The sequence below is a fragment of the Talpa europaea genome, assembly GCF_964194135.1.
Source record: "Talpa europaea genome assembly, chromosome: 14".
Lineage (NCBI taxonomy): Eukaryota > Metazoa > Chordata > Mammalia > Eulipotyphla > Talpidae > Talpa > Talpa europaea.
The window spans coordinates 19,308,836-19,324,237 of NC_140082.1; the positions used below are offsets into that span (position 1 = coordinate 19,308,836).

A 15,402-nucleotide genomic window follows, 5' to 3' on the forward strand; every position below is an offset into this window, starting at 1 on the left:
TTGCCTGTGATTGCTGTTTGTTTTTTAGGTGTGCAGACAAAGCATCTGATGGAAAGGATAAGGTATAGTAAAAAATAAATTATAATAAATTACATTCAGTACTAAAAAATGCATTGTAAAAGCTAGAGTGAAAAGCTAGAAAGTCTAACGTAGTTGTAGAGATGTTTAGCTTGAAAAAGTAATTTAGAAACAGTAGATTTGATAAAAATATCCTTTTGATAAAATCAGTTCTTTTAAAAAGTATCTATGCATTTACTTTCCTAAAAAGATGACTATACACTATTGTCTACTTAGAATATTTTATAAGGATTTGGGGCACCTTGAAATAGCATTATTTACTTGTAGGTCAAACAGAAAACTAAGTCTGTGGATGACCTTGATGACCTCATTCAGTCATCTGAAACAGCTTCAGAGGATTGCAAGTTGCCCTCCTGTAATTATAAGAATTTTATGTTACTAATTGAACAACATGGTGCGAATTGCAAAGGTAGGACCTTTGTGGAAACACTGTCTCTTTATTTATTCTGTAGTGTTACAGGCATACTCTGCCTAGTACTGTGCTGTGGGGCATAGATCTGTCCCGATGTTATTCATCTCAAAAATATGTTTTATGTTGAAATAAAATGTGAACTGTTGGTTACTCCCTCCCGATGAGCTTTGTGAATCCCCACTGTACTTTTTGTTGATTCTGCTCTCTCCTAGGCCTTCACCCAAAGTCAGGTTACTGTTATTTCTCTTCTAAAATATACTGAGATATCTTCAGAGCTGTTTTCCCTGCCATTTCACTTCTGGAAACCTTGTTCTATGCTGTAACCATGATTACTACTGATTTAAAAAGATTCAGGTCTCATATGTCACCCCCTTCCTTAAAACCCAGCAATTACCTCTTATTGTTCTGAGGTTAAAGGGCACCACCTTCTATCTGCATTTTGTATTACTTCATTCCCTCCTTTCCATCTGTGTCTCAGCCCCTGCCTTTCCTACAATAAGGCTGTTTGTTTTCAATAGCTTTAAAGACATCTATTATAGTATGTAATTGGATAGTTTTGATGTACTTGTACACATATGAAACCGTCCCCACAATTAAGATAGTTAACTGATCTATCACCCCTCAAATTCTCCTCATGCCCCTTTATATTCCCTTAAGAAACTGCCAAATTGTTTTCTGAAGTAGTTGGACAATTTTCCATTCCCAACAGAAGCTTATAATTCTTCCATAGCTTCACGAACACTCAGTGTTGTTAGTTGTTAAATGATAGCTGTATAGTATATATTTCATTATGGTTTTAATATACATTTCCCCAATAACCTAAAATGTTGATCCTCTTCATGTGCTTTTTTGCCATCTGTAGATCTTTGAGTTGTCTGTCTAAATCTTTTGTCATTTTGAAAATTATGATTAAAATGAAAGGCTATGCTTTTACTAAAAAAACTTTAGAGTTCTGGGTCTTACATATAAATTTATGACCCTGTGTTCTTTTTCACATATAATATGAGGTATGGATCCAAATTCATTCTATTACACATGGAGATCCACTTGTTGAAAAGACGATATATTTTCCACTTCATGACTGTGTGCCTTATTGTTAGAATAAGCTGACATGATGGGTTTGTTTCTGAACTCTATTCTGTTCCGTTCATCTATATGGCCATCTTTACACCAATATCACACTTTTAAAATTTGTGATGTCTAATATGTGTTTATTTCCAACCAGTGTGTTTTTCATCTCTGACATTTTTTTTTAAAGGTTTATTTATTTATTTATACAAGCACTGGGTACAGTCAGAAGAGCGGGAGGGTGAGAGAATTCACCAGAGTCAGAGCGGGGAGCAGAGCAGGCAGAAGGACCGAAGTACACTGCTGAGGGGAGCAGTGGGCGGCAGGAGAGGTGTGCGTGCCATGTGGGACCCTCACCTGGTGGCCAGGGATTGAACTGGCGCTGCAGACGCTGCAGGCAGCTTCGCAACCCAACGCTCAACCGCTGCGCCACCGGGGAGGCCCTCTGACATATTTTTTTACTCCAATATTTAGTCTTTGTTTTTTTCTTTCTTCTTTTTAACAGCATTCAATGTCTTTATCTTTTTTGAGCTTTGTTTTAGGACACAGTTAATTAAGTTACTTGTAAACAGTTTGATCCTCCCTGCTCTTGCACTTAGTCATTTGTTTGGTGACTCCTGAATGGTGTCAGCCTTGGGTTCATTATTCCCACTACTGAAGCAAGACCCTTCTGACTCCTCTGTTCATGGTCTTAGGAATTGACAGCTTTTCCAGCCTGGCTAATGGGAGTAGATACTATTCCTGGTGGTGTGTGAGCAGCAGACACTGCTTCTTCTACTCTTTGCGAGTTTCTCTGCAAATTCTTTGTGGTTTCTCCCTGATCTCAGGTGGTCTCCCCACATTTCTCTGCCAAAACCCCCAGGAAGCCCCTCTGCAGGGCTCCAGGGTTCTTTATCTCTTTGACTCTCTGCTCTCCAGAGTTCTGACCTGTGACCTCTACCTGTCTTGGCCTCACTTGACTCTCAGTTTCTCTGCTCACCTGGGGTATCTGGTGGACTTTACCCCAGTGCCTTCTTCCTGTGTCATGGCCTCAAATCCCCTCAAGGCCGTGAGCTGGTGCTTTCATTAGGCTGACTTCAGGAATCATTGACATTCGTTGTCTGATGTTCTTTATCTTGAAAATCATTTTCTAATGTGTTTTGTCTTTGTTTCAGGTAGGAGATAAATCAGTCCCTGTTACTTTGTTTGGCTACAAGTAGATGGCAATAGGACTCGGCACATGCTCCAGACTGTCTAGAATGCCCTTCCTCCCCCCTGCACATCCTTCCATTCTCAGGGTAACAGTCCCTTCATCAGGGATATTTTCCCTGGGCCCATCGAGTTCTGTTATGTGATCATAGAATTCTGTTTTCTGTAGTGGCTGCATAAAGTGATAATCATCATTTCGTTTGCCTTCCTCCTCTACTAGCCTTTAAGCTCTACAAGAGCCAAGTTTTCTGATAGGTTTATCTACAGAGCTTAGTGTAATGTCTTCACATTGCAGGTATTCAAGGTATATTTGTTCAATCTATGTAAAAGTGACTATGAAAATGCACAGTGCTTTGTACACACAAAGAACTTAACATTTAATTTCTCCTTGTGATTTCTTTCCCATGCAGATTCTGTGAGCTTATGGAAAATCCAGGATGCAGTTCTTTCATATGAAAGATTAATAGAACTTAAAAAAAATCACTGCGAGCTACTGACAGGAAATATTAAAGCAATGAAAAATAGGTTTAGTGTCCTACAGAAGGAGCTGTCAAAAGCAAAAGAAACAAAATCACAGATAGAACATCAAAAAATGGAATGGAAACGAGAATGCTCCAACCTGAGGTATTGAACACCTTGTTTTGAAAGAGATATTTGGACTGTTTACTTACACGCTACGGATCTGTAGGAGACCTTTCTTAATTGCTAATTTACCCTCTGTACAGGGAGGTAATGTCTTATTATGGAGTGTGAAATACTTGGAAATAACATAGCAGTTTTTAACAGTGAACCCTTTTGCTAATACATTAATGTGCATTCATCTACATCATAGTTTTTTTTTATAATTCACAGATTTTTTAATAAGTTTACTATGGTAACATTAGTTTACACTACTGTATATATCAGACGTGAAGACCCACACCTTCTCAGATGGATGTCACCACACCTCACCTCCACGCGAAGGATGTGAGGAAGGCCACCATATGGGAACTTACTATTTAACAGCTTGAATTTAAGTTGTTTATAATTTTTGTGTATTATGATTGATACTGTTAGAATGATCTTACCTATAAACCCATGTCTGTATTACTGATTTTTTTTTGAATAAATTCTTCAATATAGTATTATTTGGTTGAAATATAAGAACTTTAGAAAGACTTTGACCCATATTCTAAATTGTTCTCAAGGAAATTTAAATTAATTTACATTCCTTCCAAAGGAATGTGAAATGACCTTTGTGCTTAAGGGAATTTTTAATTTTATGTAGTTTTATTCTTACCATATGCACAGAATAAAAAGTAAAGTAGAAAGTATTTAGTGATTATTCAACATCTCATTCCCACTTAGATAAAATTAATTCAGATGTCTCTGTGGAAAGCATATTTTAGCCTGTCTTTACTGCTTAATTAATTAATGTGGATCCTATCCTACCAAAAGTGATTTTTTTTAAAGATTTATTTATTTATTTATATAATCACTGGGTACAGTCAGAAGCACGGGAGGGTGAGAGAATTCACCAGACCCAGAGCAGGGAGCAGAAAAGGCAGACTGATGAGGTACACTGCTGAGGGGAGCAGCGGGCGGTAGGAGAGGTCTGCGCACCATGTGGGATCCCCACCCAGTGGCCGGGGATCGAACCGGTGCTGCAGAGGCTATGGGCATCTTCGCAGCCCAGCGCTCAACCGCTGCACCACCGGGGAGGCCCCCAAAAGTGATTTTTTAATGATTTGCAAAACACAGAATAATCAACAAGGTAATTTGCAAAAGAAGGCACATTAAAATAGTAGGGCAACTGTTATAATCCTTAACTTAGTCTTGGATTACAGTGATTTGAAGAGCTATGTTGTATAAAGTCATGGGCAGATGCCATTTTACATTGCAAATCATTTTAGCTTTATTTGTGATATTTCGTGATATTGACATTTTTTTCCTAGCAAATTTATAAACTTGTTCATAAACAACAGTTTCTCTTTTCCAATTGTATCTAAATTATATGTCCAAATGGAAGATATCGTCATAAATAATTATAAATAATTAACTATTATATAGTTATAAATAATTATAACTATTGGGGGGGAAAGGTCATTTTCAACTCTTTATTGAATAATTTCAAATTCCTTTCCTATCACATTTACCAGGGTTACTGTTGACTAAAACTTACTAAGTATTAGAGTGTTTATTCATTACCACCTCTCAGTATGTATATGAAGAGACTGAACTGAGAAATTAAAAGTATCAATCAAGATACAGCATTATTTACAATAGCTAAGACATGGAAACAACTTAAGGGTCCACTACAGATGATCAGCTTCAAAGGCAGTGGTCTAGCCACACATGGTATGGATTCAGCCATAAGAAAAGACAAAATAATGCCATTTACAGCAAAATGGGGGGAATTTGAGGGAATAATGTGTAGCAAAGCAAGTTAGAATGACAAAGACAAATGGTGGTTATTTATATATTAAATGGTGGATGATTTATAGGTATTTAACAATACCTATAAAAACTAGTGGGCATTAATGAAAGCATCAAAGGGACATTATGAAATGGTAGTGGGGGAAAAATATGTCACCTAAAAGTAAAAAATTCAAGAACATTGAAATGACTTCAAGATAATAATCCAACAGATTTAGAAGCAGATCATAAGGTGAACTTTTAATTTTCTAACAAAATGTATTTTAAATTGAGCATTTTTAATTGCAGAGAAACCTTGAAACAAGAAGAGATGAAAAGAAAACATGCTGATATAGTACATAAAAAAATTAAGGAGCAGTTGAGAGAAAAGAAAGAGCAGTTTAGTAAAGAAGTTGAAGCCAAACAGCAGCTTGAACTCAGGCTTCGAGCACTAGACATGGAATTAAGGACTGTAAAAAATAACTTGGAGCAGGTAAATTAACCTTTGCTAGAAAATTTGTGTTTCTAACATTATTTCATCACTATTATTTATAATATCCTATTCATTTAATGTGTATTATTTAGGTTTAAGGCAAATAAAAAAAAATCTCATCCCAGGGGCCTCCCCGGTGGCGCAGCGGTTGAGTGCTGGGTTGCGAAGCTGCCCGCAGCCTCTGCAATGCCGGTTCGATCCCCGGCCACTTGGTGAGGGACCCACATGGCGCGCAGACCTCTCCTGCCGCCCGCTGCTCCCCTCAGCAGTGTACTTCGTCTATCTGCCTGCTCTGCTCCCTGCTCTGGCTCTGGTGAATTCTCTCACCCTCCCGTGCTTCTGACTGTACCCAGTGCTTGTATAAATAAATAAATAAATCTTAAAAAAAAAATTAAAAAAAAATCTCATCCTGAACATGAAATATGACATTTGTAACTAAAATTGTTAACCTGTTGTAATTCATGACATCGAATAGATGCTTCGTATATGGTTTCTGAATGAAGATAAGTTGAACTTAATCATTATCCTAAATGCTATTTTTTGATTTTTTATTTTAAAATACATAAATGGACTTGAGAGTGTATGGAATAACTTAAATGTAAGGAAATTTAATTTTACAATACAATGTCTGCCTGCAGTTTTGTTATGTAATTAAGCTGTCATTTAAATTAAAATTTGAGTTATTCTATAGGATCAAAGATTTTTGTACTTGAGAAAGCTACTTCCTTTGTACAGTTTTTAAAATATTTTACTCTTAAGCTTTTTACTTTATTTTTAATGGACAACCAAAATCCTAATGAAACATGTTTCTTAGGTGTAGAAGAACAAAATGTCAATAGAGGACAACTTTCTCCAGAACAGAATGCCAGAATATTACAAGATAACATTCTGACCAATCATAACAGAAATGACTCATAAGAAAACAAATCTGAGATATTTTCTTTAGTCATTTTCAAATATGAGTGTGCATGTATTTGCATATGTATATATTTTAAAAACCAACATTATATACCATTGAAAATACAGAGGGTTTCAAAACGTCTACCTAGAGAAACTGAGGCAAGCAAATATTAGTGAATTTATTGAAGAATCGAGAGTGAGGACCCCAGCCTGTGAATAGCCTCCAAACACCTCTGGGGAAGTTTCCCAAATTCTGTGCTTTTCAGTGAGACTATACAGTTGGTGTTCTCGCTTCAGAGAACCCCTAAGGGAAATGGGATGGCCTGAGTGTGAGTCCTCACCTGTGCACTTAAAAAAAAAAAAATCAGAATAATAAGATCTCAGGGCAGGCACACATAGAAATATTAATAAAAGTGGGAGGAGAGAGAGAGATTAATTGGTCAATGCATCCTACTGGTAACACTGCCTGAGCTGGGACCCTGGGTGCACTCTGAACGCAGGAAAAAATTAAGTTCCCTCTAGCTTACATGTCCTCCCTTATTTATCAAGCATAGCTGCTTAGCTCCGCCCTTTGTTACCAGAAATCCCCTTCAACAAGTCAAGGATTATGGTGGATCCAAAGCATGATGGGAGTTGTAATCATAGGTGCCTGGAATCTCTTTGGCCTGGAGGCGGACCTTCAAGTCCATAAAACATTAGTGGGTGGAATTCATTCAGGGCGTAGTGTTCCCCCAACAGTTTTCTCCTTTCAATTTTTGTCATTTCTATGGTGATAAAAGTCAAATGTGTGGGTGCTGGGGTGCCACCTCAGACCACAGTTCTTTTGGGGCCATCAGTGTGTTGAAGAGAGCAGCGGTCACCAGGCATTGTACAGTGTGGCAAAGTTTCCATTTCTGGAAATAATTCATCAGTCCAAGCCAAAATGAAAAAGAAATGTGGAGGCCTTAGTCAAAGCAAAACAGCAAACATGATACCAGAAAAATCCCTGCAAGAAAAATTTTAAAATTGGTTCTTTTTGTTTACAATCATTTCCTCTCCATCTAGAATCCAATTCTATCCAATAGTAGAGTGAAACACTTTTGCAAACTAAATTTATTTGCAATGCATTTTACCTGTTTTTGCATAAAGTTGCAGGGTAGAATAACCAAGCAGCAATTTAGCAAGGGGGGTTAACTTGAAACGTTTTGGGGATTTTTAAAGACACAGAAAATGCAGGCAGAATACCTTTAATGTATCTATCTGATCAAAGCTATGTATTGAAGCAAACAAAGATTGTTAAAATTTACCCTATACTCTTTAGAACCTTATCTTCTGCTAACTGTAAGTATTAACAATGTCACAAAACTCAGAATAGACATTCTTTGAGTTATTAATTTGTTTGGAGGCAGCAGTTCAAAGGTTGCTTTTTTACAAACAGCAATTTTTGTCTGGGTACAGTCTCTTCATAGAACCAGACTAGCTGCATTCTGACACTGAGCTTGAACCCCTTGATTGAGACCAGGGAGAGGGATACACACACACACACACACACACACACACATGCATACATACATACATATGTATATATTTCTTTTTTTCTTTTGAGTGGTGGCATTGTTTTCGGCCCATTGGATTAAGTGATAATATGCTTATTCAAATCCACTTGTCAGCTATAGTCCTATAGTGGATTTACAATGGTCTCTTCCAAAAGAGTTTCTTAAAACTTCCACAGGAATTCATGAACTTCCTATATTCTCTAAACTTTTGCTACCAGCAACAGGTGTTCCAGATTTTTTTGGTCAGTGATTCATAGAGGTTTGATAGATTAATAGAGGTTAGTTGATCACATCCACTGATGCCAAGAAGTGTAGCCAGTTCAGAGACATATTTTGGATGATAACCTGCCACTTTTGAGAGGAGCATTTTCTGCAAGTAGTATCCTATTTCAATATAAGGAGCTTTAGAAAACAATAATATGCCATAATGCATACTTAGTGATAATTTGTTGATAAGTATTTTATTCCTAGCAAAGTACTTCAGTATATTTCCCCCATTTCACATTTATTACTTATTTAAACACTACAAAGAAGAAAGAAAAGTTACTGAAGCTGCAAGTATTGCATACTTTTTAGAGTTCTATACATTTTATATTAGTTGCCATTAGTATTCTGAAATAGAAGATTCTTCTTATTTGTATACTTGCAGAATGGAAATTGCTGTTGTTTGGTGCAAGAGCACCAGTGGATTAGGCAGAAGACAAGGAAAAATCCATGCAGTTTGCTTAAATTTTTAACCTCTCCATTCTTGAATTGTAATAACTGAATTTATTGATGTTTGTGGCTTAGTACAATGCCTAGATTTAACAGATTGTGGATGTAAGTCTTGTAATAGACTATAAACATTCTATAAAAGTAGAATATTAGGGAATTTCAGGAAAAAAAGACTTTTAGGAAATTCAATCTATAAATATGCACATTCTGCTTTTATGCCTTCTGGATTGGTGGTAATTTAAAGAAAGCCTGGGGGCCTCCCTGGTGGCGCAAGGGGTTCAGCACCACTCTATGAAGCAATCTGCAGCCTCTGCAGCATGAGTTCGATCCCCAGCTGGCCAGGGAGCAACCCACATGGCGCAGCAGACCGCTCCTGTCTCTCCTGCTGTGCCCCTCAGCAGTGTATTTCAGTCAGTCTGCCTGTTCTGTTCCCCGCTCTGTCTCTAGTGAATCCTGTCACCCCCACCCCCCGCATCTCTGACCTATACCCCAGCTCTTGTATGCATAAATAAATAAAATCTTTTAAAAAATAAAATAAATCCTGTTCCAGTTCTGAGAATCTTAAAAATTCTCTCACAGTTTCTAGCTTACTTTCATGGACTTCTATCTTCAATTAGATTTTGAACTTCGGAGTATTAATGTTGTAGAAAGCTTGAGGAACTGATCCAACTGATTTTTTTTTTCTTTAGTTGATAGCCTCCATTTCAGCCTTTACTTTGTATAAACAAATAGGCTACATAAACACATAAGTTATATTTTAACTTGAGAGGTAATCATGTTATATCATTTCATTGATAGCTAGCTAAAAATCTCCTACATTTTCCTTAGGTTTCTGGCAGTGATGTAAGAGAAAAAGATCTGCTCCATAAAAACCAACTATTACGGGATGAAATTATCATGCTAAAACAGGAGATAGACACAATAAAAAATCAGAAACAGGAAAAGGAAAAGGAATATTTTGATGACATTGAAATTATAAAAGAAAAGAATCGTGAGCTTAAAAAGACGATACGACAGAATAAGGAAACTTTAGCAAAAACAATTTTTGAGCACAGCCAACAACTTCATGATCTGAAGGCTGAGGTGGCATTACTCAACTCCAAACTGGAGAATGAAAAGCAGAACAAAGAAAGGCTGGAAACAGAAGTGGAATCATGCCATTCTAGACTGGCTAGTGCTCTGTGCGATCACGAGCAAAGTCAGACGTCCAAGAGAGACCTAGAGCTGACTTTCCAGAGAGCAAGAGAGGAGTGGCTTCATTTACAAGAAAAAATGAATTTTGATTTGACTAATCTAAAAGTTAACAATGAGATTCTCTCTCAAAAACTTTCCAGCTCTGAAAGTAAATTCAACAGTCTGGAAATCAAGCTCCAGCACACAAGAGAAGCTCTCACAGAAAAGACTTCGATTTTAGAAGATGTGCAAAGAGACCTCAGGCAAACTCAGTGTGCAAAGAAGGAAATTGAGCACAGGTATGAAAAGGAACAAGGTAAAATGAATGACTACATTGGGAAGCAGGCATCCTTAGAGGACAGAGTATCTCAACTGCAAAGTGAAAACATGCTGCTTCGAGAGCAACTGGATGAAGTTCATGACAAAACAGACAATAAAGAGAAGTCGCTAGTGAATATACAAGACCAGTTTCAGGATATCTTGAAAAGACTTCAAAATGAAAGTGAAAAGCAAGTACACATGCTGGAAGAAAGAGAGAAGGAGTTAATGGATGAATGCAGCCATTTAAAAGAACAAATGTGTCAGTATGAAAACGAGAAAGCAGGAAGAGAAGTAAGTATCCTGAACGGTAAGCATTTTTCAAACATCCCAAAAGAAAATCCAAAGTAATACTTGATTATGGCTCAATACTGAATCTAGTTGAATATTGATAAATGTATAGAATATAAATATATTTGCTCTATCAGCTTAAAATTATACCTTGTGTCTGGAAAAGAAAAAACTAGACGCTTTATGCCATGTAAATACATTGTGTCGCCTATGAAATTTTTAGAGGGTAAGTTATCAATTGTTAATCGGTATAGACTGATATTAATCATTTAGTCTTACACTGCTAAAATTTCATCTTTGTCACCACATTTTAATACCCTGATGAGATGCAGAGATGGAAATACTCCTACCTAAAGTGAGTGTTTTGGAATGAAGAATCAATGAAGTAGATTTCCTTGACAGTTAATTCCAGCTTTCCCAGATGAGCTGAGGTGTAGAGGCTGAATCTCATAGCACTTTTCCCTCAGTAGCTATTAATATTGCATATTTAGTTGGCAGGGTTTTGTTTTTACTCATGTCATTTTGAATTCGAACTGGAAATGTTTTCATCTCAAATCATGTATTATTAAGACAGCGCAGCTCTTAAAAGCCATCTGCTGTTCATGAAATCATAATTCGGGGCATAGGTGGTTTTAACAAAACTGATTTAATCTGCTCAAGCCACAAATTACCTTTAATATTTTTATTTAAAAATTGTTAGTAATTCTCATTTCAAGGCTCAGTGATTATCGTTTGGACATACGATCATCCAATACTAAGAGAACTGTATCTGAGACCGGTCACTCTGGCATCAGATCTCCATTTTCAGACTAGTGTGGGCCAGGGGAGTGGTGGCGCAGACTCGTAAGTGGCACGCAGGTAGTGAGTGGGCCTGAGGTCAGGGAGGAGGTGGAGACCAAGTTACTTAGGCTCTTGAAGGCCCTTTTGGATTGATTTCCTTTTATTCTGATAGAAATCTATCAGTGGAAGGATTTGGGCAGAGGATTGAGTATGTGAGGAACTCTAAAATTAATGTAAGCCTCTAATAAAAATGAGGTAAAACTTTCCCATTGTGGAAATTACCACCACTAGCCCCACCTACATGCCTTTCTCTTTTTGAGACTTCATTGGTTTGTAAAGCTTTATGAGTTGATCAGGGAGAAATGGTGAGGGCAGGGGTTGGGGCTGACTGTGTTTTCTAAGTAACTTAATAGGCAGGAAGATAATATCTTCTGAGTCTTAAAGTGAATTCAGTAAACAGGTATGTGTATAGGGAAAAGAAGGTGAGTTGGTATTTTTCAAGGTATATATGTTAGTACTGCGTATTGTTAACATAATTTAATAATAAAGTGATTTATAAAATCAGTAACAAAGATCTTAATAGGTGATTGTGAAACAACTTCAACAAGAACTGGCTGAGTCCCTGAAAAAGCAATCTAAGTCAGAGGCTTCACTGGAGCTAACCTCACGTTATCAGATTAATTTAGAAGAGGAGATACAGTATTTAAAGACATTAAGTCAAATCAGAAGTCAAGTATGTATTAACTTTAAAACATCAACAGTTAATCTTTAACTGGTTATATATGAAATGTTGTAGGATATTAATTTTCACAGGATTTTTTTTGTATTTTTTTAATTTATTACAATTTTATTACCTTGTTAACATACATTTTCTTAAAGTCTGATTTTAATTCTGCCATTTTTATTATTCAATTTTAAAATACTTAACCTTACAAAAGTTAAGGTTTATGCATAATACCTCGCAGAAGTTGAAAGATGTTTTCTACTAAAAATATTTATAATAGTTATATAACTGTAACTATTATTTATGTAATAGTTATATTCCTATTACTATGATGAGACAAGTCAGATAAGAAGAGAGGGTAGATGCTTAACAGAATGTTCCAGAAAATTGTCTATTTTCCTCCTCCTCTTTATTTTTGTGAATGGATATTTATATAATCTGTGCATATTTATTGCATGGATTTCAGAATAATCTGTGCAAAATGCTTATTCTACAAACCAATTCGAAATAGGCATCTCCTTCATTTTCATTTTATTGAAATGATATATTGTAAAAGCACAGAAATGTTCAGATCATGTATACTATGGACTCCTAAGATAGATAATTACAAAAATTATCTAGATCCTCTGTTGGATTTAAAAGGAAACTTTGAGATATAATTCACATGTCATACAATTTACTCATTTAAAATGTACAATCCAGTGTCTTTTATTCACAGTAGTGAAAGTGTCACTGCATTAATTTTAGAACATTTTCATCAACCCAGAAAGAAACACTTTACCCCTCAGCTGTTATACTCAGCCTACCCCTTCCCCCAGCTCTAGGTAACCACCAGTCTCCTTTCTGGATCTGTAGATAATATACTGTAGGGTAAGGAAGGATATCAGGCTTTTCTGCCCTCCTGTCATCAGGATGGATGAGGGAACCCTGTGATCCTGAATGCATGCCTGATGGCGGGCACCTGAAGTGGGTACACCTGCGCTAAGACTGTGCTTTTAAGGGCGGCATCACGGGGACGCCAGCAGCAGCAGAAGCCGAAAGAGAAGCCGAGAGAGAAGCCGAGAAGCAGCAGCAGAAGCAGCAGCAGAAGTAGAGAAGGCCAGAGAGCCCAGATAGCATGAGGATTTGCTGGGGGCTGGGAGGCCTGCCAGCCTCCTGGCCCCGCAGCACCCCTGCCTGCCATATGCCTGGTGAACCCCAATAAAAGACCTGCAAAAAACCACTGAGGACTCTGACTCCTCCTTTACCCGGTCTGCATGGGATCAGAAAACCTGCACTGTGGCCAGTCCTGCCATTACATATACCCAGAGGTTTCATATAATGAATCATATAATATGTGGACCTTTGTGAGTAGCTTCATTCACATAACGTATTTTCAGAGTTCATCCATGTTGTAGCACCTAGCAGTACTTGCTTTGTTTCGTCAAACAGTATTCATTTGTATGCTAAGCCACTTACCCACTCATTAGCTCGTTAGTTCATGGACCTTTGGGTATTATCTAACTTTTGGCTATTAATAATGCTGCTATTGTAAACCACCAAGCTGGATCTTCCACTCACCACCCAGAAAGCCAAAATTGGAACCACGAGAACTTCCTTTCACAAAGGAGTTTATTGAGGTGGTCACCAAGGTTGCTGACATTGCTCATATCCTGAAAGAAGCCAGCTCCTTGGATGATGGGAGTGCCGTGATCAGGACTGGAGGAAAGAATGTGAGGAGGTGCGGAATGTTAGGGAAGGGTGTTTGAATCCCCAAGTCCGCAGAGGCACCAGGCAGTATAGGCAGCCACCTTAGGGTGTTTATCTTCTACAGCAGAGTGTTATTTTGGCTTTAACAGCTGGTGAAGACCAGCAGATGCTTGCCTTTGATGTTAGCAGCTTCAGAGGGGCACAAATTATTTTGTTAGAGATGTAACAATTAGTTCTGAAGGCTCCTGGGAATGCAATTGGAGAATAAATCACAAGGGGTAGGAGAAATGAGGGAGAAGGGAGAACAATGGATGCTTAAAATTCATTTCTGTTTAATTGGGGGGGGGCAGGTATTAATTAGTAAATTGTTGCATAGACACAGTTTTTATTTCTCTGCCGTTGGATTGTATCCTCTGAGTGCATTGGGTTGAAGTCACCATCTCTAGGTCTTTCATGCTATCCTTTCCATCTTTTCGGTTTCTATTTCTCTTTCTTAATCCTGCACTCATTCAGACCTGTCTCACAGTCTCTGCTCTGTCAGGCTCTTTCTGACTGTTCTCTCATGGACCTTATTCTCTTAAGAACTTGGCATCTGGTCTGTACAGAAAAATTTAGCCCTTAATTTTGCATTGCTCTTGTTTTTCATAAGAGATAGCTTATCTTTCACATGTATAAATTACTAAAGTAGCATAAAATTTGATAGGTGTGGCATATCTCATTGCGTAAATTCAAAATACTTTAGCTGTTAAGATAAAGTTAATTACATTATACCATATCAATGATTTCTCCTTGGAGACACTGATTTAATAAAGCTTTTATTCAAAATATATTTCAAGCAATTAAATAAAAAATTAAAAGCACTTTAGCAATAGAGAATTGTTCAGATACTCAATTTTTCCCCTCACAATGAAAAACAAATCTAAATTTGCCTTCCTTCACGATGCAGACCTGGGATTCACAGATCTGTAGCTTTTGACCAACTATAAAGCTTTGTAAAACTGAAATGCCTATCATTTAACCTTAATCTAATCTTCAGAGTACTTGCTAAAGCAGCCCAGTGTAAAAGTTGGGAATTAATTGATTTGGAACTTTGATTTAACAATAGAATCTAGTATTTCCATATCAGTGATTTTACACAGCCTCTGATGGTCTGCAAGTTATTGTAGTGCCAGCAAGGCACGGAGCAGGTTTTCTATGATCTGGACAGATGGGTAAAGGAGAGTCCTCGAGCTCTTGGTGGCTTTTTCAGGCTTTGAATGATCTTTCCACACCATTTGTGGTGAGGCAACCCGGTGTAGGGTAGGCAGGAGGACTTAGGGGCCTGGAGGCTGCAGGCCTGCACTCCACTGCACGGTCCTCTGCTGCCTCCCATCCTCTGCTGCTGCCCTTATATGTGCAGTCTCTTGGCTCAGCCCTGCCCACTCACGCACGCCCACAGCACATTCCAGGTGTCACCACCAGGCACGCGTGTAAGACCATAGGTGTCGATCATAGATGCTAATGGTGGGAGGACAGAAAATAATTTTCCATTTACCCTATAGTTATTTACTGCTCAGTACAGGCACTGTTTGCTTTGTAGCCCATGAGTGCTGCCTGCTCAGTAGTACAGAGAAGTAAGTTGTAAAAGATATAAGCGGAAAACAGT

At 37.7% G+C, this 15,402-nt stretch overlaps 1 protein-coding gene across 1 annotated transcript in view; it reads left to right on the plus strand.

The window, feature by feature from the left end:
* The window catches only part of LOC311183681 (ankyrin repeat domain-containing protein 26-like), a gene marked incomplete at its 3' end in the record, with an annotated part of 69,195 nt that overhangs the window by 44,079 nt on the left and 9,714 nt on the right, over positions 1-15,402 (plus strand). Inside the window, exons 12-18 of the mRNA XM_084253226.1 lie at positions 29-62; positions 346-487; positions 3,157-3,370; positions 5,450-5,633; positions 9,611-10,567; positions 11,928-12,043; positions 13,612-13,788. Of these exons, the coding sequence (XP_084109352.1) occupies positions 29-62; positions 346-487; positions 3,157-3,370; positions 5,450-5,633; positions 9,611-10,567; positions 11,928-12,043; positions 13,612-13,788 (1,824 nt within the window). The remainder of the gene's footprint in view (positions 1-28; positions 63-345; positions 488-3,156; positions 3,371-5,449; positions 5,634-9,610; positions 10,568-11,927; positions 12,044-13,611; positions 13,789-15,402) is intronic.